The 25,349-nt window shown below is 37.9% G+C and overlaps 1 protein-coding gene across 1 annotated transcript in view; it reads right to left on the minus strand.

Annotated features, from left to right (window-relative positions):
* The window catches only part of LOC106092735 (trichohyalin), a 93,417-nt gene that overhangs the window by 51,866 nt on the left and 16,202 nt on the right, over nt 1-25,349 (minus strand). The window contains exons 2-3 of the mRNA XM_059368893.1: nt 12,291-12,468; nt 7,941-8,072 (exon numbers count right to left, since the gene is read on the minus strand). Of these exons, the coding sequence (XP_059224876.1) occupies nt 7,941-8,072; nt 12,291-12,468 (310 nt within the window). The remainder of the gene's footprint in view (nt 1-7,940; nt 8,073-12,290; nt 12,469-25,349) is intronic.

Below are 25,349 nucleotides of genomic sequence, written 5' to 3' on the forward strand. Positions count from 1 at the left end.
AGGACCTTAAATCGGGAGATCGGTCGATATGGGGGCCATATCAAGATATGGGCCGATTTAGATAATATTCAGCACGAATGTAGGGGGATGTTTACACAGGTCATTTTGCCAAATTTCAGTGAAATCGAGTAATAAATGTGACTTTTAGGGGCCTAGGACCTTAAATCGGCGGATCGGTCTATATAGGGGCTATATCAAGATATGGGCTGATTTGGATAATATTCAGCACGAACATATGGGGATCTTTACACTGGTCATTTTTCCAAATTTCAGTGAAATCGAGTTATAAATGTGACTTTTATGGGTCTAGGACCTTAAATCGGTAGATCGGTCTATATGGGGGCCATATCAAGATATGGACCGATTTAGATAATATTTACTATTTTACTTAGGACCTTAAATCGGGAGATCGCTCTAGGGGACTATATTAAGATACAGACCGATCTGGATCATATTAGGCACAGATATTGGTGATCTTAACACAAATAATTGTCCAAAATTTCAGTCAAATCGGGTAGCAAATGCATCTTGGGTGGACCTCAGACCCTAAATCGGGAGATCGGTCTATATAGGGGCTGTATCAAGATATAGTCCTATAAAGCCCATCTTCGAAGTTTCATTGATTTCAACAGACAGAAAGATAGACGAATATAGCTAGATCGTTTTAGATTTTTACCAGGACCAAGAATATATGTACTTTATAGAGTCGGAAATGAAATTTTCGATGTGTTGCAAACGCAATGACAAATTGAATATACCCCATCCTTCGGTGGTGTGTATAAAAACTTGTTGACATGGAGTGAAGTTCTTTTAATGACTTGGGGCCCAAACAATTTGGCGCCATTTATTGCCTTCATCATATTCATAATGATTTTCAGCTTCCTCATCTACAAGTTTTCTAGTGTTCAGCAGCCTTGGTTGAATGCACGTTAATCGTATAAACAAACAATCAATCAATACGATATTAAATTTTGAATAACTTTTTTCCATAGCCTATGATGGGGGATTTTCTTGACCAAAACACCTTGGCCTAGGCCGAGCCAAAGAATTCACATTGTAATTTGACAAGTTTGTAAAGGTAATTAACATTGGAGGTACTCTTATGTGTGTGTGGAGAGTTGCCTCACAGAAGTGGAAGTGAAGCTGACCATTTCACTAGAATTTCAAGATAAGCCGTTGCCGTTTCACTGAATGACATGCCAGACTGCCACTTGAGGTACAAGGTGCTGCTTGCAATGCTTTGTGTCTGTTAATGCCAGCGTGTGGTCAGTTTTCATTGGAAACCCCTGAATTAAAATGTAATCGAAAATGAAAGCCATCTAAGCAACACGAACATGGATGCCATAATCTTTTCTCAAAAAAAAAATAATGCCCCTTTAAACGAAAGATGGCGTGATAGCTTCATATATTGTAATTATATCATTATTCATTTCTTTCTCTCTGGTATGTTAGTAATTTGTGTTTGAATGCTTTTATTTCAAGTCTTTGATCTCCTGGAGTTGCTTATAGAACAAAACGGTATCAAGGGTTGGAGGAAATTCCTTTGTTGTGCAATGTTCGCCGGTACATCAATATGATGATGGTTTATTTTACAATTAGGGGGATAATAACAATAATGTTGGGCATTTGACTTTCATTTTAAAAAAGGAACAAACCAAAGCGTAACAAGTTAGGCCGGGCCGAATCTTATATACCCTCCACCATGAATCGTATTTGTCATGTTCTTACCAAGATATTGAAGCTATAACGGGTTGTGAACTGCTTCGTATACCGATCGACTCAGAATCACTTTCTGATTCGATTAAGCTGTGTCCGCCTGTCTGTCTGTCCATCTGTCCATGTTAATAGTGTGTACAATTTTCATCCGATCGTCTTTAAAATTGACACATGCGTTTTTTTTTTGGCGAAGAAACGAATCCTATTGAAATTGGAAACAAGTCAAAAGGCTTTAAGTTCGGATGGGCCGAAGTAAACCACCTTTCGTCATAATCCGGTGAAAAATGCAAAATTTACGCCCCCATATAGGTCTTTTTGGTAGCTATATACAAATATAGACCAATCTGAAACATATGCGACACGGATGTCTAAAAGCCTAACACAACTCACTGTCCCAAATTTCAGCGAAATCGCACAATAAATGCGCCTTTTATGGGCCCAAGACCTTAAATCGAGAGATCGGTCTATATGGCAGCTAAATTTAAATCTAGACCGATCTGGGCCGTTCTGTCCCAAATTTTTGGCAACATCGGACAATAAATGCGCCTTTTATGGTTTCAAAACCTTAAATCGAATGATCGGTCTATGTGGCAGCTATATTCAAATCTGAACCGATCTGGGCCAAATTGCAGAAAGTTGTCGAAGAGCCTTTGCCCAGTTTGGGCAAAGTTGAAGAAAATTGTCGAATAGCCCAACACAACTCACTGTCTTAAATTTTGGCGGAATCGGACAATAAATGCCCCTTTTATGGTTCCAAAACCTTAAATCGAGAGATCGGTCTATATAGCATCTATATCCAAAGAATCTGTGCAAAAATTTCATCTTTACAGCCTGTAGCAAAGCGTCAGGTGGAGGTATCGGAAGAAAAGGGGAGAGAAGAAATGTCTGTTCCGAAGAAAGAAGAAGGATATTGAAAGGCGTGAGTGTGAGCGAATCGAGCGACTCAGTGTATATGTCTTATGATTAAGGGCCATCATGGCGCAGAGGCTAGCATGTCCGCTTATGACAGTGAATGCCTGGGTTCTGGGCGAGAACATCAAAAACAAGTAAAAAGGCGTTAAGTTCGGCCGGGCCGAACTTTGGATACCCACCACCTCGGGTATATATGTTAACCACCTTTCATTCCGAATCTGGACCGATTTGGACCAAATTGACGAAAGATGTCAATGGGCTTATCACAACTCACTGTCCCAAATTTCATCAAAATCGGATAATATATGTGGCTTTTATGGGCCTAAGACCATAAATCGGAGGATCAGTCTATATGGCAGCTATAACCAAATCTGGACCGATCTGGGCCAAATGGACGAAGGATGTCGAAGGGCCTAAGACAACTCACAGTCCCAAATTTCAGCAAAATCGGATAATAAATGTGGCTTTTATGGGTCCAAGACACTAAATCGGAGGATCGGTCTATATGACAGCTATATGCAAATCTGGACCGATCTGGGCCAAATTAACGAAGGATGTCGAAGGGCCTAAGACAACTCACTGTTCCATGTTTCAGCAAAATCGGATAATAAATGTGGCTTTTATGGGCCTAAGACACTAAATCGGAGGATCGGTCCATATGGCAGCTATATCCAAATCTGGTCCGATCTGAGCCAAATTGACAAAGGATGTCGAAGGGCCTAAGATAACTCACTGTCCCGAATTTCAGCAAAATCGGATAATAAATGTGGCTCTTATAGGCCTGAGACCCAAAATCGGAGGATCGCTCTATATGGCAGCTATATCCAAATCTGGACCGATCTGGGCCAAATTGACAAAGGATGTCGAAGGGCCTAACACAACTCACTGTCCCAAATTTCAGCAAAATCGGATAATAAATGTGGCTTTTATGGGCCTAAGACCCTAAATCGGAGGATCGGTCTATATGGGGGCTATATCAAGATTTAGTCCGATATAGTCCATCTTCGAACTTAACCTGCTTATGGACAATAAAAGAATCCGTTTAGCTCAATATCTCTGTTTTTGAAGACTGTAGCGTGATTTAAACAGACAGACGGACGGACATGTCTAGATCATCTTAGATTTTTACGCTGATCAAGAATATATATACTTTATAGGGTCGAAAATGGATATTTCGATGTGTTGCAAACGGAATGACAAAATGAATATACCCCCATCCTTCGGTGGTGGGCATAAAAATATGTGTTTGATTGTCGGTCGGTTTGTTTGTGTGTTCCGTATAGACTCAAAAGCGCCTAAACCAATTTCCATGAAATTTTCACTGATGATGCATAATGATCCCGTGGTGAAAATAAGGTTCTACATTATTTTATATCTGAAAGGGGAGGCGGACCCTCCCCCTTACACAAATGTTCAGAAACGCCGATCTCGTTGATGGGTGGTGCGATTTAACCGACATTTTGTGTTCTCTCTTGTAGTACCCTAAAAATAAAAATTTCGTATCCAAAATTCGGATGGGGTACCTAGGGTGGCTGCCCCACCCTAAAACCTACTATATATATATTTAGACCAAGCACGACAATATGGGGCTCAAATGAAAGGTATTTAGGATAAGAAAACATATGTGATATCCAATTGCCGGATTAAGTGTTAGGGGGACCACCCCAACCCCCAAAACACCCCTAAATCGGACATATTTACCGACCATGTCAATATGGGTCTCAAATGAAAGGTATTTAAGAGTGGAATACGAATCTAATATCCAAATGTTAGACCAAGTTTCTGGGGGTCCACTCCTTCCCCAAAAGAACCCCCCAAACAGGACTTATTTACTGGCCATGAAATTTTCACTGATGGTGGGGGGCTTAAATAAAAGATATTTGAGTGTAGTATACGAATCTTTTATCTAAATGTGGGGCCAAGTGTTTGGGGGGCCGCTCCTCCCAAAAACCCCCTAAAAACACCCCCAAAAAGAGGACAAATTTAAGACAATAGCAATCGGTAAAAGTGTCTATGTCTATCACCCATATACGACGTATTTGCTGATCATTCCAATATCGGGCTGTAATAAGAGGTATTTTAGAGAACAACACGAATCTGACATGTATTTCCAGGGTCCAGTCACTAAATGGCCGTCCCATCCCACCAAACCGGTCAAGTTTGCGACTATGGAAATATGGGGCTCAAATGAAAGGTATTTGGGAGTAGACCACGAGTCTGATATTAAAATTTGGTACTAACTGCCTAGGGGACGTCCCACCCCCATAAAAACCCGCAAATGGAACGTATTTGCTCAACATGACAATTTGGGCCTTCAAGATCGTGGAGCTCGATATTGATAGTTTTTAGAGCACATACCCCAAACCGGACATATTTGCTGACTTTTGCAATAAGAGACTCAAATGAAAGGTATTTGAGATGAGAAAACGAATTTGATATCCAATTTTGAGGCAAAAGGCAATATGGATTTCAATCCCATATATTTGAGAGTAGAGCACGATGCTGATATATTTTCAGGGCTAAATGTTCGGGTTACCACGCCACTCTCCAAAACACCCCTAAATAGGGCATATTTAACGACGACGTCAATGTAAATGAAAGGTATAGGGAAGGAGGTATAGGGAAGGAGAGTACGAAAGGTGTAGGGAAGAAAAGTACCAAATTGATACCCACTTTCGGGACCAATTTGCTCGGGGTTTACCCCTTCCCCAAAACACCCCACAAACAGCAATTATTTACTGACCATCGCAATATTTGACTCAAATAAAGATATTTGGGAGTAGAATACGAATCTGATACCCAAATGTGGGTCTCATATATTTGGGGCACCGCCTCTTTCTCAAAACACCCCCCAAAGAGTACAAATTTTAGGGCCAAGTGTTTGAGGCAGCCTCATCCCATAAACTCACCTTAAACCAATGGCAATATGGGGTTTAAATAAATGGTATTTGAGAGAAGAACACCATGCTGATAATTTTTTCAGGGCCAAGTGTCTAGGGGATCAGCTAACCCCCGAAAACACATCTAAATCGGACTTCATGACAATATGGGGCTGAAATAAAGTCTTTTAAGAATGGAGTATATCTAACACCCAAAGGTTAATGGACCTAAATCCTCAGAGCGAATTCATAGACCAATAAAGGTCATATGGGATTCAGATAAAGGCATTTATATTGTTGTACTGTTAGTCAAGCAATAATCGAGGCGACGATAGGAAACCTGGAAGGCAGTGGAGAGGTTTCCGAACGGATACCTGAAATGAAACTTGAATTCGAGTGCGAGTGCACTGCTGCCATCGGCACAGTCTTGGATTGACAGAACCCTAGTATTACCATCTGGAAGATCATGTTACATGAATCGATCAAAGCTAGAGGACAGAGGGAGCATGGGGGTTTACATGGAAAACCCAGGGACTGACATCTGTTTTAGACTGCCTGATCATAATACGGTCCTGCAGGCGGAGATCCGGGCGATCAACGGACGTGGAGGACGTCAAGTCTGAAAATCTTTACGGACAGTAAAATTGCCATATGGGCAATAACAACCAGGTCGGTAAGGTCACAAACAGTCTTGCAGTGTAAGAAGGAGATTAATGCCTTCTCTGAGGATGGGAAAATCCGCATGGTTTGGGTGCCGGGCCATAACGGAGTAAGGGGAAGTGAAAGGGCAGACGATTTGGCGGTGAAGGCCAGAGGATTGCCCTCAATAAGCTTGGTTAACCCGAAGCTTTTCGGGTCGCCGCAGTGCGAGTTAAGGTAGTGGGCAACGAATGCGCATGCAACATTGTGGAACAGCGAAACGGTCGGTAGGACGGCGAAAATCCTATGGGGCGATTCAGATCGTGAGAAGACGAGGCTATTATTGAAAGGAAGCAAGAAGGAGGTTAGTATAGCTATTGGTATCATAACGGGACACATAGGACTACGAGCATGTGTAGGGCATGCGGGAAAGATGATGAGACGTTGCAGCATTTCCTTTATCATTGCCAGTTTTCGCGTCTAACAGATACCGGTACTTAGGTGGAGACACAATATCAGACATGAACCAACTTAGGGGAGTGGCTTTGAAAACAATTAAGGATTTTGTAAGTAGCACGGAATTCCTAACTTGAAATTTTCTTCTTAGAGGTTACTCTATAGTTTTTAAAGCACACAACAAGCCGATTACAGGCTTAGGTGTATGTCCATAGTGGCATGGGGCGGATTAATATCTGCACCCGGCCGTTCGTTTGGTTTAATTTTTTTCAAAAAAGTAAAGATGTTTTTAAATGCCTGACCTGCTCATAGTCTATTATAAGTAAAGTTTTAATACAATATTTTTTTTTTTTTGATAAACGCCTACTAAGTTTGCTGGGTTATCTGAATGGCGATTTTATCTTGAAAACATGAAAACAAAATTTGGGCAACACATCTTTGATGTAACTTATTAACTCCCTCAACTACCACCGCCTTATAATTCTTTTTTTTCTTCCTTATTACCAAATTTCTTTATGTTGGGGAAATATGAGAATTTTTTTTTCATTCAAATCTCCCTTTAACTCTGATGTTTGAATGAATGTGTGAAAAAAGTCACATTATAGGAATTTATTCAACCTTTTTTTTTCAACATTAGTAAATATTTTGATTAATGTCTCCCCCCCCCCCCCCCCCAACGTGTGAACAGATAAGCAGAACTGAGCCTCTTATATGGAATCATGGCTTGCTTAACAAGACTAATCAATTAAGTGGACATAAATGATGGATTCTTGTCGAGATGTCTTTCTTTCATTGTGTTACGAAATAAATGATTTGTTAAGGTCCCATAGATTGTAGATATACTCATACCTTCTTCCCGCTTAAAGAATATCACAAAAAAAAAAAAACTTCTCTTTTTATCCCAAAATACCTTAGGCATATACATTTATTGAATACTTTGCATAAAATAGAAAGACAAAAAAAACCAAACAAAGACAAAAGCCTGTGTTAGGTGCTTAAGAGACAAAAAACTAAACTGGCTACACAGTTTTTCCAAAGAACATTGTTTAATAATAAATAAATGTTAAAATATAAATTATTCAAAAAATGAGAGAGAGAGAGAGAGAGAGAGAGAAAAAAAAAACAAAATACAGCCCACACATTTCTTCTTCCGCGATGGCATCCATCCCCCATAGACATACACACATCATTCACTATTCCCTCATTGCCGCATGATGGATGATGATGATGATGATGATGCTGCCCCATCGATGGATAACAACAGACCAATCAACCATCGTCTTCTTCATCTCTTTTTGGCCAATTAGTTGTAATTTTGTGAAAAATCAGCGTACTTACGTCCAAGACATGTGTGCTTGCGGAATTGCAAGAAACCCTCAACACAGCGGCATGCTCCATCCAGGCAACTGCTGTTGGACACCTTCATGGTGCACTGTTCGTTCAGTATGCAATCGCCACCCAGGAGTTGTGCTGCAAGAAAGAGTAGGAGAATTTCGTTATGCATACATTATTTATGGTTATGGCCCAATGAAGGCACTAACATGGAAAAGACCGACCACCAAAAGACACAAAAAGAAATGCCTAGCGGGCCATGCTGGCTGTCATAAAAGTGTTAAATGTTAATTGTTCAAAGACATGCCTGACGGTGGATCACAAATAATTTCTACCATGGCGAAAAAAGGAAAAGATCAGTAAAGATGGGTATTGTTTGCTTTGCAATAAGGAAGTCAAAATTATGTTTGGTATGCAAGTAATAAAAATCAAATTCTCAAAAAAGAAGAAAAACAAAAAATAATAAAATAATATAAAATATATTAAAAAAAAAGAAAATAAAATAAAAGAAAATAAAATAAAAAAAAAATAAAATAAAATAAAATAAAATAAAATAAAAAAAATAAAATAAAAAAAATAAAATAAAATGAAATGAAATAAAATAAAATAAAAAAAAAATAAAAAATGAAATAAAATAGAATAAAATGAAATAAAATAAAATAAAATAAAATAAGATAAAATAAAATAAAATAAAATAAAATAAAATAAAATAAAATAAAATAAAATAAAATAAAATAAAATAAAATAAAATAAAATAAAATAAAATAAAATAAAATAAAATAAAATAAAATAAAATAAAATAAAATAAAATAAAATAAAATAAAATAAAATAAAATAAAATAAAATAAAATAAAATAAAATAAAATAAAATAAAATAAAATAAAATAAAATAAAATAAAATAAAATAAAATAAAATAAAATAAAATGAAATAAAATAAAATAGAATAAAATAAAATAAAATAAAATAAAATTAAATAAAATAAAATAAAATAAAATTAAATAAAATAAAATAAAATAAAATAAAATAAAATAAAATAAAATAAAATAAAATAAATAAGATAACATAAAAAAATAAAATAAAATAAAATAAAAAAAATAACATAAAATAAAATAAAATAAAATAAAATAAAATAAAATAAAATAAAATAAAATAAAATAAAATAAAATAAAATAAAATAAAATAAAATAAAATAAAATAAAATAAAATAAAATAAAATAAAATAAAATAAAATAAAATAAAATAAAATAAAATAAAATAAAATAAAATAAAATAAAATAAAATAAAATAAAATAAAATAAAATAAAATAAAATAAAATAAAATAAAATAAAATAAAATAAAATAAAATAAAATAAAATAAAATAAAATAAAATAAAATAAAATAAAATAAAATAAAATAAAATAAAAATAAAATAAAATAAAATAATTAATATAAAATAAAATCAAATAATAAAAAATAAAATAAAACAAATAAAAAGGCATTAAGATCGGCCGGGCCGAACTTTGTATACCCACTACCTCGGGTATATATGTAAACCCCTTTTCGTCACAATCCGGTGAAAATTGGATAACTTATGTACCCAAATTCGGCACGGACATTTAGTAGTCTAATAAATATAAGTCACTGTTGAATTTTGTATTTCAAACTTTAACAAAATCGGGTAATAATTAAAGCTTTTATGAGCTTCAGCTATCATATATGCTTCAGGCATATATGACAGCTATATCTAAATACTGTCCGATCTTTACCATACTTAGATCGGATGGCAAGTGGCCTAAAGCTACTTACGGTTTAAAATTTCAGCGAAAACTATCCACTAAAACAACCCACTGTTTCAAATTTCAGCGAAATCGGGTAATAAATAGAGCTTTTACAGGCTTCAGATCCTTTATTGTCCGATCGGTCTATATGGCAGCTATATCTAAATATAATCCGATCTGAACTATATTCGGATCCTATGTTAGGAGTGCTAAAATTACTCACTGTTTCAAATTTCAGCGAAATCGGTTAAAAAATAAAGCTTTTATGGGCTTCAGACCCATTATTTGGAGATCGGTCCATATGACCTAAATATAGTCCGATTTGATCCATAATATAATCCTTTGTTTCAAATTTCAGCGAAATCGGTTAAAAAATAAAGCTTTTATGGGCTTCAGACCCCTTATCGGCCGATCGGTATATATGGCAGCGATATATAAATATAGTCCGATATGGACCATATTTGGTTTAGGATGCGAAATGCTTAAAACTGCGCACTATTCCAAATTTCAGCGATATCGGATGAAAAATAAAGCATTTATGGCCATAAAACCCTTTATCGGAAAATCGGTCTATATAGCAACTATATCGAAATATGGTCCGATTTGGCTCGTTCAAGAACTTAACCAGCGTGCATCAAAAAGACGTATCTGTGCGAAATTTTAGCTCAATATCTCAATTTTTGAAGGCTGTAGAGTGATTACAACAGACGGACGGACCGACGGATTAAACGGACAGACACACGGACATCGTTAAATCGTCGTAGAATTTTACGACGATCCTAAATATATATACTTTGTAGGGTCGGAAATTGATATTTCGATGTGTTGCAAACGGAATGACTAAATGAATATACCCCGTATGCTACGGTGGTGGGTGCTAAGTTTGGCCGGGCCGAATCTTATATACCCTCCACCATGGATCGCATTTGTAGATTCATTTTGCCGGTATCTCTTTTTAGGCAAGCAAAGGATAAAATAAAAGACTTACTATGCCATTGGAGCTATATCAAGTTATGGTCCTATTCGAACCATAGTTGAATTGAATGTTAGAGACCATAGAAGAAGTCATTGTATAAAATTTCAACCAAATCGAATAGGAATTTGCGTTCTTTAGGGGCTCAAAAAGTAAAATAGGGAGATTGGTTTATTGGGGAGGTGTATCAGGCTATACCCGATTCAGACCATATTTGACACATATCTTGAAGGTCATGGAAGAAGCCGTTGTACAAAGTTTCAGCCAAATTGGAAAATTATTGCGCCCTCTAGAGGCTAAAGAAGTCAAGATCCCAGATCGGTTTGTATGACAGCTCAAACAGGTTATGGACCGATTTGAACCATATTTAGCACAGTTGTTGGAAGTCGTAAAATCAAATCGGATAAGAATTGCGCCCTCTAGTGACTCAAAAAGGGGCTCAACAAGTCAAATCGGGAGATCGGTTTATATCTGAGCTATATCAGGTTCTTGACCAATTTAGACCGTACTTGACACAGTTGTTGCAAGTCATAACAGAACACTTTGTGCAAAATTTCAGCCAAATCGGACATAAATTGCGGCTTGTAAGGGCTCAAGAAGTCAAATCTGGTGATAGGTTTATATGGGGGCTATATCAGGTTATAGACCTATTTTGACCGTACTTGGCACAGTTGTTGGAAGTCATAACAAAACACCACATGCAAAGTTTCAGCCGAAGCGGACGAAAATTTCAGCTTCCAGGGGCTCAAAAAATCAAATAGGGAGATTGGTTTATATGGAAGCTATATCCAAATCTGAAACGATATGGCCCATTTGCAATCCCCAACGACCTACATCGATATTAAGTATCTATGCAAAATTTCGAGTGGCTAGCTTTAGGCTTTTGTAAATGGTAAGCTATCATGATGTCGACAGACGGACGGATGGACATGGCTAGATCGACTCAGAACGTCGAGATGATCAAGAATATATATACATTATGGGGGGACTGACTGGGTTAGTATACGGGGGGTATGGTGGTGGGCATAATAAAATAAAATATTGGGTTGCCCAAAAAGTAATTGCGGATTTTTTAAAAGAAAGTAAATGCATTTTTAATAAAACTTAGAATGAACTCAAATATACTTTTTTTACACATTTTTTCTAAAGCAAGCTAAAAGTAACAGCTGATAAATGACAGAAGAAAGAATGCAATTACAGAGTCACAAGCTGTGAAAAAATTTGTCAACGCCGAGATAAATTTCTTTATAGAAAATTTTTAAAATCTTTAACGAATTTTATAATGAATAAATTTCCATGTTGGGTTTAAAGTTTATAAATTTTCAAAAAAAAAAATAAAAAATTATTGTTTCTGTTTCATGTTTTGGGTTTCCTAAGTAAAATGGTCCAAAAGCAGTTTTCATACAAAATTTCGTCAAAAAAAAAAATTGTTTTCAACCAGTTTTTAAAAATTCTAAAAGTGATTTTATTTCTACAACTATTTGGTTTTTTTTATAGAAGAAGTCTTGAGTATTCTTTTCGATACTTTACTTTTTAGCCCCTATACTTTGCCACGTCTCTGTCTCCTATTTGCATGTAGAAATTTAGATGTGTCCTTTTTCTTTTAAAAATGCTAATACTTACATGACAAACACGATGTTGTGTTGTACTGAACATAATATGGGGCACATTCACAATAGCCCAGAGCCGAACACGATGATCCCTTGATGAAGTCTGTACAATCCATGTCATGTTGACATTTGGAGCCAAGTGTTGATGCTGTCACTTGTGTTGTGTGGTGCAATGTGATAATTAACACTAACTGCAAAAGAAGAGCGGAAAATTGGGAGGATAATTAAATGGGTTTGAAGAGGAAGACATGTTAAACATAAATACTATGTGTTTGGAAATTTTGGTCATATCGGCTGATAAATGCCAAAAGTATTGGGTTGCCCAAAAAGTAATTGCGGATTTTTTTAAAGAAAGTAAATGCATTTTTAATAAAACTTAGAATGAGCTTTAATCAAATATACTTTTTTTACACTTTTTTTCTAAAGCAAGCTAAAAGTAACAGCTGATAACTGACAGAAGAAAGACAAAAAAATTTGTCAACGCCGACTATATGAAAAATCCGCAATTACTTTTTGGGCAACCCAATATTTGTAAACATATGCGTAATATCACTAAAGGGTTGAAAAGATCAAAATGAAAGAACAGACAAACAGGCAAACCGAACAAACCGAACAAACTGGCCCACCGCTGTTCTGTATGGCCTACGCAATAGAAGCACTTGCAGTGAAATTCGACGAATTTTCAAGTGCTCAATAAAATGAGTTCGGCAATGTTGATGTGATTTGTTGTTCTAAGCTTTGATGACTAGTTTGTGCCGGAAGAGTGGAAAATAAGTCTTAATGCGCTCTTACTCCACTTGGGAGGGCTAGGGGACTTATTGAGCTCTGTTGCAAAATAAATGCGGGCTCTACACCGTAGTCAATAGGCATTGGGTGAGTAGAACATTTCAATCAATTTGATAAAGGTGTTGATGGAGATACATGGTGTATCAGAAATCCCGATCCACCATGTCAGTCAAAGTGTTTTTGACAACAGCACATTTTTTCCAAACTTTTATGAGTTTTATGCTGTGCTATTCTTTGAATTGAAAGCATTGAACGGCTTCCAGGGGCTCCAGAAGTCAAATGGGGAGATCTGTTTTTAACGGAGCTATATCAGTTTATAGACCGATTTGAACTGTAGTTGGCACAGTTGTTGGAAGTCATAATAGAATACCGCGTGCAAAATTTCAGCCAAATCGGACAAAAATATCGGCTTCCAGGGGCTCCAGAAGCCAAATGGGGAGATCGGTTTATATGGAAACTATATCATGTTCTTGACCGATTTGAACTGTACTTGGCATAGTTGTTGGAAGTCATACCGGAATACCACATGCGAAATTTCAGCCAAATCGGACAAAAATTTCGGCTTCCAGGGGGTCCAGAAATCAAATGGGGAGATCTGTTTATAAGGGAGCTATATCAGCTTATGGACCGATTTGGACCGTTCTTAACACAGTTCTTGAAAGTCATATTAGAACACCACATGCGAAATTTCAGGCAAATCGGACAAAAATTGCGGCTTCCAGTGGCTCAAGAAGTCAGATCGGGAGACCTGTTTATATGGGAGCTATATCTTAATCTGAACCGATATGGCCCATTTGCAATCCCCAACGATCTACATCGATATTAAGTACCTGTGTCAAATTTCAAGCAGCCAGACATACGCGACAGACGGGCGGACGGACGGACGGGTGGATATGGCTCACGGAACACTACATGCAAAATTTCGCCCAAATCGAACAAAAGTTGCGGCTTCCAGGGGCTCAAGAAGTCAAATCGAGAGATCGGTTTATATGGGAGCTATATGAGTTTATAGACCGATTTAAACCGTACATGGCACAGTTGTTGAAAATCATAACAGAACACCGCATGCGAAATTTCAGCCAAATCGGTCAAAAATTGCGGCTTCCAGGGGCTCAAGAAGTCAAGAAATCTAAATCCGAACCGATATGGCCCGTTTGCAATCCCCAACGACCTACATCGATATTAAGTATCTGTGCCAAATTTCAAGCAGCTAGCTTTAGGCGTTCGACCTCTATCATGACAGACGGACGGACATAGCTATATCATGTTCTTGGACAAAAATTGCAGCTTCCAGGGGCTCCAGAAGTTAAATCGGGAGATCGGATTATATGGGAGTTATATCTAAATCTGAACCGATATGGCCCATTTGCAATCCCCAACGATCTATATCGATATTAAGTATCTGTGCCAAATTTCAAGCAGCAAGCTTTACGCGTTCGACCTCTATCATGATTTCGACAGACGGACGGACGGACGGACATGGATAACGGAACGCTTCATGCAAATTTTCGACCAAATCGGGGGTAGTCAAATCGGGAGATTGGTTTATATGGAAGCTATATCCATATCTCTCAAATCGACCGCTATGGTGATTTCGATAGACAGACGGACGGACATGCTAGCTAGATCGAATCAGAATGTCGAGACGAACAAGAATATACACACTCTATGGCGTCCTATGGGTTGCCCAAAAAGTAATTGCGGATTTTTTAAAAGAAAGTCAACGAATTTTTAATAAAACTTAGAATGAGCTTTAATCAAATATACTTTTTTTTACACTTTTTTCGAAAGCAAGCTAAAAGAAACAGCTGATAACTGACAGAAGAAAGAATTCAATTACAGAGTCACAAGCTGTGAAAAAATTTGTCAACGCCGACTATATGAAAAATCCGCAATTACTTTTTGGGCAACCCAGATCAATATTTCGAGGTGTTACAAACGGAATGACTAGAATAGTATACGTCCATCCTATGGTGGTGAGTATAAAAAGAAAGAATCTGAGTCTAATAGTGACAGTCGTATCGTATTCTTTTAAAATCACAGAATTATATTAAAATAAAGAAAAAAAACTTAAACCTAATTTCAACATTTAGCATATATCTGTGAAAATAGTTGTGCCAATAGAATCAGAATAAAAAAAAAAAACCAAAACAAACAGTCAACAACACACTGCCACAATAACCCATAGCCTACAATGCAAAATACACCCCAAGCAGAGCAATTAAGTCAGCATTATCTGTCAAAAGTAATGAGAACAAAGGAGAAATTTGGGCTTCTGTTTGGACAATCGTGCCGTTGGCTGTCTGTCATTGAAATGTCATCAAACAAATGTGACAGATTTAATACCATTAAACCAAATTGGAAAGAGAGAAGAAAAAAAAAACCAACCATCAACGCTGACATTTGTCAAAGATTGGGAAAAGCGTTCAAATCGAAATCAAAAACACACAGTATAAAACTCGAGCAGCATTTGGTTTTTTTTCCTATTTCGTAAAATTGTTAACTGGTATGTTGTTCCAGATATTGGCTACTCTGGAAACTGTTACTAATGGGTTTGCCATATGAAATAATACCAAAGTGAAATGCATGCAAAGAAAAAAAAAAATGGTGTTGATTTTCATTTTGTATTTGATAGGTTTTTAGTTAAGTGCTACAAATTGTTTATATGGTCCAAGCAATGTTAGAGTTCTTTGAGTTCTTTTGGTCTTACTTACCTTTGGCTATTAAGGTGTACACATGTATGTCTTTGGTCATAAAATCTAGCACCAATGTGGTTAAATTAGCAATGAAATAAGTACATTTCTCGCATCAAATTACTATGCTTAAAGCAATGAGAAAAGTAAATAGCCCATTTGGTTTGCTATAGGCTGCCCTAAATATGATTTTTGTTTGAGTTCGCATCACAACAATAGGAAAGTTTCTGAAAAGTTTCTATGCACACTAAAACCATTTTAATTTTTATAGCTTTATGTTGTAAATGCAACATGTTGTGGGAAAATGTGAGGCCCATCTGCCACAGCTGCCAAATCGATTAGTTTTTGTTTAATTTTTAAAAAGGTGTTAAGTTCGCCCGGGCCGAACTTTGCATACCCACCACCTCGGGTATATATGCAAACCACCTTTCTTCATAATCCGGTAAAAAATGCACAGTTTATGCCCCATAGCACCTATATCGAAATAGGGTCCGATTTGGACCAAATTAGGCATGGACATTGAGTGGTCTAATAAGTGCAAGTCTTTGTTCAACTTTGTAGAACAAAGTGTTGGTTTTTTTCGTAGCTATTGGGTTGCCCAAAAAGTAATTGCGGATTTTTCATATAGTCGGCGTTGACAAATTTTTTCACAGCTTGTGACTCTGTAATTGCATTCTTTCTTCTGTCAGTTATCAGCTGTTACTTTTAGCTTGCTTTAGAAAAAAAGTGTAAAAAAAGTATGTTTGATTAAAGTTCATTCTAAGTATTATTAAAAATGCATTTACTTTCTTTTAAAAAATCCGCAATTTGGGCAACCCAATATATCCAAATATAGCTACCGGTCTGAACCATATACGACATGGATGTCGAAAAGCTGAACATAAGTCACCGTGTCAAATTTCAGCGAAATGGAATTATAAATGCGCCTTTTACGGCCCCTAAACCTTAAATCGAGAGATCGGTCTATATGGCAGTTATATCCAAATATGGACCGATCTGGGCCAAATTGCACAATGATGTCGAGGGACCTAACACAACTCACTGTCCCAAATTTCGGCGACATCGGACAATAAAAGCGCCTTTTATGTGTCCAAAACCATAAATTGAGGGATCGGTCTATATGGGAGCTATATCTAAATCTGGGCCGATCTGAGCCAATTTGAGAAAGGATGTCGAAAGCCCTCACACTACTCACTGTCCCAAATATCGGCGAAATCGAACAATAAATGCGTTTTTTATGGCCCTAAAACCTTAAATCAAGAGATCGGTCTATATGACAGCTATGTCCAAATCTGGACCGATCTAGGCCAAATTGAAGAAGGAAGTCGAGGGGCCGAACACAACTCACTGTTCCAAATTTCGGGGAAATCGAACAATAAATGCGCATTTTATGGGCCCAAGGTCTTAAATCGGCGGATCGGTCTATATGAGAGCTATATCCAAATCTAAACTGATCTGATCCGAATTGAAGAAGGGTGTCGAAGAGCCTACCACAACTCGCTGTCCCAAATTTCGGCGAAATCGGACAATAAATGCGTCTTTTATAGCCCTAAAACCTTAAATAAAGAGATCGGTCTACATGGCAGCTATATCCAAATCTGAACCGATCTGATCCAATTTGAGAAAGGATGTCGAAAGCCATCACACAACTCACTGTTCCAAATTTAAGCAAAATCGGACAATAAATGCGCCTTTTATAGCTCCTAGACCTTAAATCGGCGGATCGGTCTATATGGCAGCTATATCCAAACCTGAACCGATTTGAGCCAAATTGAAGATGAATGTTGAAGGCCCTAACACAACCCACTGTCCCAAATTTTGGCAAAATCGGATAATAAATGTGGCTTTTATGGGCCCAAGACCTTAAATCGGCGGATCGGTCTATATGACAGCTATGACCAAATCTGAACCGATCTAGGCCAAATCGAAAAAGGAAGTCAAGGGGCCAAACACAACTCACTGTTCCAAGTTTCGGGGAAATCGAACAATAAATGCGATTTTTAATGGCCCAAAACCTTATATAGCGTGTTCGGTCCATATGGCAGCTATATTCAAATCTGAACTGATCCTCGACATCCTTCTTCAATTTGGCCCAAATTGAAGAAGGATGTCGAGTGGCATAACACAACTCACTGTTCCAAATTTCTGCAAAATTTTACAATAAATGCGCCTTTTATGGGACAAAAACTTAAATCGAAAGCTCGGTAGCTCGATTTGGCAGCTATATTCAAATCTGGACGAATCAGGGCCAAATTAGAGGAGGATGTCAAGTGGCCTAAAACAAATGGCTGTCATAAATTTCAGCAAAATGGGATTATAAATGTGGCTTTATGGATGGACTTGGATAGATCGTCATAGATTTTTACACTGATCAAGAATTTAAGGGTCGGAAATGGATATTTCGAAATGTGTTGCAAACGGAATGACAAAATGAATCTACCCCCATACTTCGGTGGTTTAAACAAGTTTAAAAATTGTAATACGGTTCAAGTGGCTTTTGGTGCTATTGTTGGAGGTTATAAATATAGTTCGCAGATCAAAACTAAGCTAAATTGACTGGCATATTAAATATGACAAAACACTGAGCAACTATTAAGGCTTTCAAAACAAAAGACTTAAGACACGAACATAAATATTTTTTGTAATTAGTTAAATTATGTTAAATATTTTAAAAGTTAAATTATGAAAAATATTTTTATACCCTCCACCATAGGATGGGGGGTATACTAATTTCGTCATTCTGTTTGTAACTACTCGAAATATTCATCTGAGACCCCATAAAGTATATATATTCTTGATCGTCGCGAAATTTTATGTCGATCTAGCCATGTCCGTCCGTCCGTCCGTCCGTCTGTCTGTCGAAAGCACGCTTACTTCCGAAGGAGTAAAGCTAGCCGCTTGAAATTTCGCACAAATACTTCTTATTAGTGTAGGTCGGTTGGGATTGTAGATGGGCCATATCGGTCCATGTTTTGATATAGCTGCCATAAAAACCGATTTTGGGTCTTGACTTCTTGAGCCTCTAGAGGGCGCAATTCGTATCCGATAGAAATAAAATTTTGCTCGACGTGTTTTGTTATGACATCTAACAACTGTGTCAAGTATGATTTAAATCGGTCAATAACCTGATATAGCTGCCATATAAACCGATCTTGGGTCTTGACTTCTTGAGCCTCTAGAGGGCGCAATTCTTATCCGATTTGAATGAAATTTTGCAAGACGTATTTTATTCTTACTTTCAACAACTTTGTTAAATAAGGCTCAAATCGGCAAATAACCTGATATAGCTGCCATATAAACCGATCTGGGATCTTAACTTCTTGAGCCTCTAGAGGTCGCAATTATTACCCGATTTGCCTGAAATTTTGTACGACAGATCCTCTCATGACCGGCAACATACGTATTTATTATGGTTTGACTCGGTCCATAGCCCGATACAGCTCCCATATAAATCGATCTCTCTATTTTACTTCTTGTGCCACCAAAGGACGCAATTCTTATTCGAATTGGCTGACATTTTACACAGTTCTCCAACATATAATTTAAGTGTGTTCCAAACCAGTCTATATCTTGATATCGCTCTAATAGCAGAGAAAATCTTTTCTTATATCCTTTTTAGCCTAAGAAGAGATGCCGGAAAAGAACTCGACAAATGCGATCCCAGGTGGAGGGTATATAAGATTCGGCCCGGACGAATTTAGCACGCTTTTACTTGTTTTCATTTATTTTTTTTCCCATCCCACTGTGCGACGTTGCGGCTGGCACAAAAGTCCAAAGTATGCTGGAAGATAATAAGAACTGAAAGACGGTGGTGGGATATGCCGAACAAGCACTGCGCACGAAAAAGATAGACCTGGACCTGGCAGCGGCGTAGGGTATGAATGCGTAGATCTGGATTTAGATGCAACGATGATGATATGGATAATCACCTGATATGGGGTCCACCTCGAAATAATGCGAAAGCGCTTTTGAGGTGGAATTAATTTCACGGGATGACTCAGGGTGGGTTTGTAGTTGGTAACTTTGATAACGCAGTGCGGCATAACGCGAGCAATGTACTCGTCACATGCGTAAAGCATTTTCCCACACGGACCCGCAAAAAAATTCAGGATCTTTTGCTTATCTTGAAAAGACAACGGACAAAGAACTTGACAAATGCGTCCCATGGTGAAGGGTATACAAGATTGGGCCCTGCCGATTTTATCAAATAATTTTCTTTGAGTGTATATCACTTTGATTTGATTGCCTCAAAATGACGTATGCCTTCATTTGGCTTAAAAGCTGCAAAACTATCACTTCTTGTCTTGAAATGTGAGTGATCGCTGCCGCTTTTGTTTCATTTCATTTTGTTTTTTTTTTTGTTTTTTTTTTGTTTTTTTGTTGTTGTTGTGTTGGCTTCTTTCTCATCAGCATTTATCCCCAAAAACGAGTGGTAAATATTTTGAGTCAAGCCATGCCATGGCATTCATTTGCTACCTTTGTTTGGTGTTCATCGTGGCATTGTTGCCCATTTTTGGGTTGAGCGAAAGATGGTTGCTTGGATATTTTTCTAAGCCGCTGGTCTGCTGGATGGCTGTGAGTTCTGTGTGTGTGTGTAACGTTTTTGGTTTATAACGATTACGACCACTCTTCATGTCTTTTGGGAAAGTAGTTTAAAGAAGGCTAATAGTACTTGACACTCGTCAAATTGTAAATTCAATGGAGAATGGCGTTTTTGGTTTGATTGTTTTTTTTGTTGTTGTTGTATTTTTTTTTCATTCATTTGGTTTTTTTTTATGAGATGTGGATCATTTTTTTTTTTTTCAATTTTGTTGGTTGGTAACTTGGTTTTGTTTTTTTTTTTTTTTTCAGTGACGCCTCATTATTTTCTATTTACCCAGTGTTTTGTTCTATTTCATTATGTTTTTGTGTCTTTGGGTTTTTTGGACATTGTCTTCTTGATTTGATTTTTGCAATTAAAAAATTGTTTTTAATTTTTTTTTTTTTTTTTTTTTTTTTTTGGGAGAGTGTTGGCACACGCGCGCTTTCTTGTCTTCTTTGTCGTCTCTATGCTTGAGTAAACAAATTGTGCCATTTGCGTCATGATGGCCACCATAGAGTTTAGACGAAAAAGAAGAAGGAGGAGGAAAAAATCGCACTTAAATGTGGGTCAGTTTTGCGGTATCATTAAACGGACTTTTGAGGTATTAGCAGAAGAGGGCTGGGCTCCCCACCACTAATAGAGATGGTTGGTTAGGTGGATGGCTGATAGGCATCCATGACTAAGCCATTATTGATAGGGAAGATGGATGGTAAAGAGTGATTGGTGTTATGGTTAAGATTTTGACAAATCTATTGAACTGTTGTTTGTTTTTCTGAACGAAGCAGATAATGGAATTATCCGGTCCATAATAATTATTTAACTTTTTTTTTTTTGATTTTTTAATTAAAATCTGTTTTTGCTTAAGGGATTTTTTCTATTTTAGGTTTTGGGTTTTCAAAGCCACTTGTACGCTACTGCGGGTCACCGTAGCTTGGAGGTTGGCATGTCCGCCTACGAGGCTGATCGCATGGTTTCGAATCCGGGAGAGAGAAAATCAGGAAAAATTGTCAGCTGTGGTTATCCCTTCCTAATGCTGGCGACATTTGGGAGGTACCATGTGAGGTACTCAACAAAAAAGTGTCGCACTGCGGCACGCCCTTCGGTCTATAAAAAAGACGTCCTTTATCATTGACCTTAAACTTGAAACGGCCAGCATTCTTTGATATGTGAGAAGTTTGCCCCTGTTCCTTAATGGAAAGATGGTTGTAAATTGCAAATTTTGCCCATGAACATTCCTCCAAGGAACAGGGGCAAACTTCTCACATATCAAAGAATGCTGGCCGTTTCAAGTTTAAGGTCAATGATAAGAGACCTCCTTTACAGTCCGAAAGGAGTTCCGCAGTGCAACATCTCTTTGGAGAGAAGTTTTACATGGCATAATACCTCACAAATGTTACCCCAGCATTAGGAGGGGTAAACCAGCGTTGAAAATTTTTCTGATGGTCTCGCCAGGATTCAAATCCAGGCGTTCAGCGTCATAGGCGGACATACTAATCTCTGCGCTACAGTGGCCTCCTTAATAGAAGTCACTGTGCAAAATGTCAGCCTTATCACATACGAATTGGGCCCTATGGGGACTCAAGAAGCTAAATCGAGAGATCGGTTTATATGTGGAGCTATATCAGGCTATGGACCGATTAGAACCATTTTGGGCATAAGAAGTCGTTATTCAAAATTTCAATCAAATCAGACAAGATCATCTACGAGCTCTATGTTATCAAGAATTGCAATCAGTTGACCGGTTTATATGGGAGTTACATCAAGTGTTAGACCAATAGAAGCCATACTTAAAACATATATTGGAGGTTAAAAATCGTTGTGCAAAATTTCAGCCGAATCAAACAAGAACTGCGAGCTCTATGTTCTCAAAAAGTGTAATCGGGAGATCGGTTTATATGGGAGTTACATCAAGTTTTAGACCAATAATAGCCATACTTGAAAGGGCTGAAAAAATCAAATCGGGAGATCGGTTTATATGGGAGCTATATCAGGTTATGGACCGATTCAAACAATATTTGGCAGGTACGTTGAAGGTCAAAGGAGAAAATTTTTGGCCAAATCGGATAACAATTGCGCCCTCTAGAGGATGGACATTATTTGGCATAGTTCACGCAAAATTTCAGCCAAATCGAATAATAATCGTGCCCTCAAGAGGCTCAAGAATTCAAAATCTGAGACCGGTTTATAGAGGAGCTATATCAGGTTATAGGCCGATTCAAACAATATTTGGCAGGTACGTTGAAGGTCAAAAGAGAAAATTTTTGACCAAATCGGATAACAATTGCGCCCCCTAGAGGATAAAGAAGTCGGGATTCGAGATCGTTTTATGTGGCAGTTATATCAGGTTATCGACCGTACATGACCATACTTGGCATAGTTGTTGGAAGTCATAACAGAATACCTCATGCAATATTTCAGCCAAATCCGATAAGAATTGGGGCCTCCACAGGCTCAAGAAGTCAAGATCCATGATCGGTTTATATGGCAGCCATATCAGGATATGAACAGATTTCCACCATACTCCGCACAGTTGTTGGAAGTCATATCGAGACACGTCGTGCCAAATTTCAGCCAAATCGCATAAGAATTTCGTCCTCTAGAGGCTCAAGAAGTCAAAAACCCAGATCGGTTTATACGGCAGCCATATCAGGTTATGCACTGACTTAAACCATACTTGGCATAGTTGTTGGAAGTCATAACAAACCTCTTCATGCAAAATTTTAGTCAAATCAGATAATAATTGTGCTCTCTAAAGGCTCAATAAGTCAAGATCCGATATCGATTCATATGAAAGCTATATCAGGTTATGAACCGATTTTAACCATACTAAGCACAGGTGTTGAAAGTCATAACAAAAACTTTTCATGCAAAATTTCAGCCAATTAGGATAAGAATTGCGGCCCGTATTGGTTCAAATAGTTAAGATCAGTTATCGATTTATATGGTAGCTAAACATGCTCATTTACAATCCCAACCGATCTTTACTCATAGGAAGTATTCGTTGAAAATTTCAAGCGCCTAGCTTTATTCCTTCGGTAGTTAACGCATTTTCGACAGAAGGACGGACGGACAGACGGATGGGCGGACAGACGGACGGACAGACGGACGGACGGACAGAAGGACGGACGGACGGATAGACAGACGGACTGACTGACAGGCGGACGGACAGACAGACGGACGGATGGACAGACGGACGAACAGTTGGATATGAAGACAGACGGACAGATGGTTATGAGGACAGGTGGTTATAAGGACAGATGGTTATAAGGACAGATGGATATGAAGACAGACAGGCGGATGGACAGACGGACAGATGGACAGACAGACAGACGGACGGATAGACAGACGGACGGATAGACGGCCGGACGGATAGACAGACGGACGGATAGACGGACGGGTAGACGTACGGACAGACGGACGGACAGACGGATGGACGGACTGACGAACGGACGGACAGACGGACGAACAAACGGACGGACAGACGAGCGGGTGGACAGGCGGACGGACAGGCGGACGAACAATCGGACGGACAGTTGGATATGAAGACAGACGGACAGATGGTTATGAGGACAGATGGTTATGAGGACAGATGGTTATATGGACATATGGATATGAAGACAGACAGGCGGATGGACATGGCGGAATCAACCTCAATGTCAAAACGATCAAGAATGTATATACTTTGTTGGGTTTCAGATCAATATTTCGATGTGCTACAAAAAGAATGAGGAGACCACCGTAACGCAGAGGTTTGCATGTCCGCCTATGACCATCGGAAAAAATGGTCAACGGTGGTTTTCCCCCTCTTAATGGTGGCAACATTCGTGAGGTACTACGCCATGTAAAAGTTCTCTCCAAAGAAGTGTCTCACTGTGGCTCGCAGTTCGGACTCGTCTATAAAAAGAAGGCCCCTTATCATTGAGCTTTAGCTTGAATCGGACTGCACTCATTGATATGTGAGAAAATTTTTCATTTACAAAAGGAATGACTAAATTAGTATACTCACATCCTATGGTGGAGAGTATGTTATGCCACAAAATTTTATTAAACAGGTAAAACTATTGGGTTGCCCAAAAAGTAATTGCGGATTTTTCATATAGTCAGCGTTGACAGATTTTTTCATAGCTTGTGACTCTGTAATTGCATTCTTTCTTCTGTCAGTTATCAGCTGTTACCATTAGCTTGCTTTAGAAAAAAAAGTGTAGAAAAGTATATTTGATTAAAGTTCATTCTAAGTTTTATTAAAAATGCATTTACTTTCTTTTAAAAAAATCCGCAATTACTTTTTGGGCAACCCAAAACCCAACCCAAATATGTTAAGTTCTTTGGATACGCACCACCATCACCCTATTTTTTTTTATAACTCTACTACAATACCCATAGTTGTATGCAAATATAGGCTGGTCTGGATCATATTTGATTCAGGTCCTGAGAACTCTTATACAAGCCCAAGCCCGAAATCAGGCAATAAATCTCCTTTTAATGAGATTAAGGCAGTATATTGGAAGATCGATCTGTATGACAGCCATAAGCGTAGCCTTTGGGAGGTGGACCAAGCGCCCCCCGCCCCCCCCTCCTTCCCCCAGCATTAAAAAAGTGTCATCATTTTCGATAAAATTTGCTAATTTTATTTATATTCAAAGGGTGTTAGTCGCCCTCAGAATACAGGGCTGGCGTCGCTAATGATAGCAGCCTAGACGCAATGATGAAGTCTGTTCTGGATCATATTCTGGTCGGATGTAGGGAGGCTAAATGCAAGTCGCTATGTCAAATTTCAACGAAATCGGATAATAAATTCGCCTTTTAAGGGTTTTAAACACCATGTTGGCAGTTTGGTCTATATGGCAGCTATATCTAAATATAGACCGATCTGAATCATATTAGGGTCAGATGTCGATGGGCTTTAAACAACTCACTATATCAAATTTCAGCGAAATTGCATAATAAATTCAGCTTTGATGGGTTTCAGACCCTTAATCGGCAGATCGATCTATATGACAGCTATATTCAA

Source organism: Stomoxys calcitrans, chromosome 1, assembly GCF_963082655.1.
Source record: "Stomoxys calcitrans chromosome 1, idStoCalc2.1, whole genome shotgun sequence".
Classification (NCBI taxonomy): domain Eukaryota; kingdom Metazoa; phylum Arthropoda; class Insecta; order Diptera; family Muscidae; genus Stomoxys; species Stomoxys calcitrans.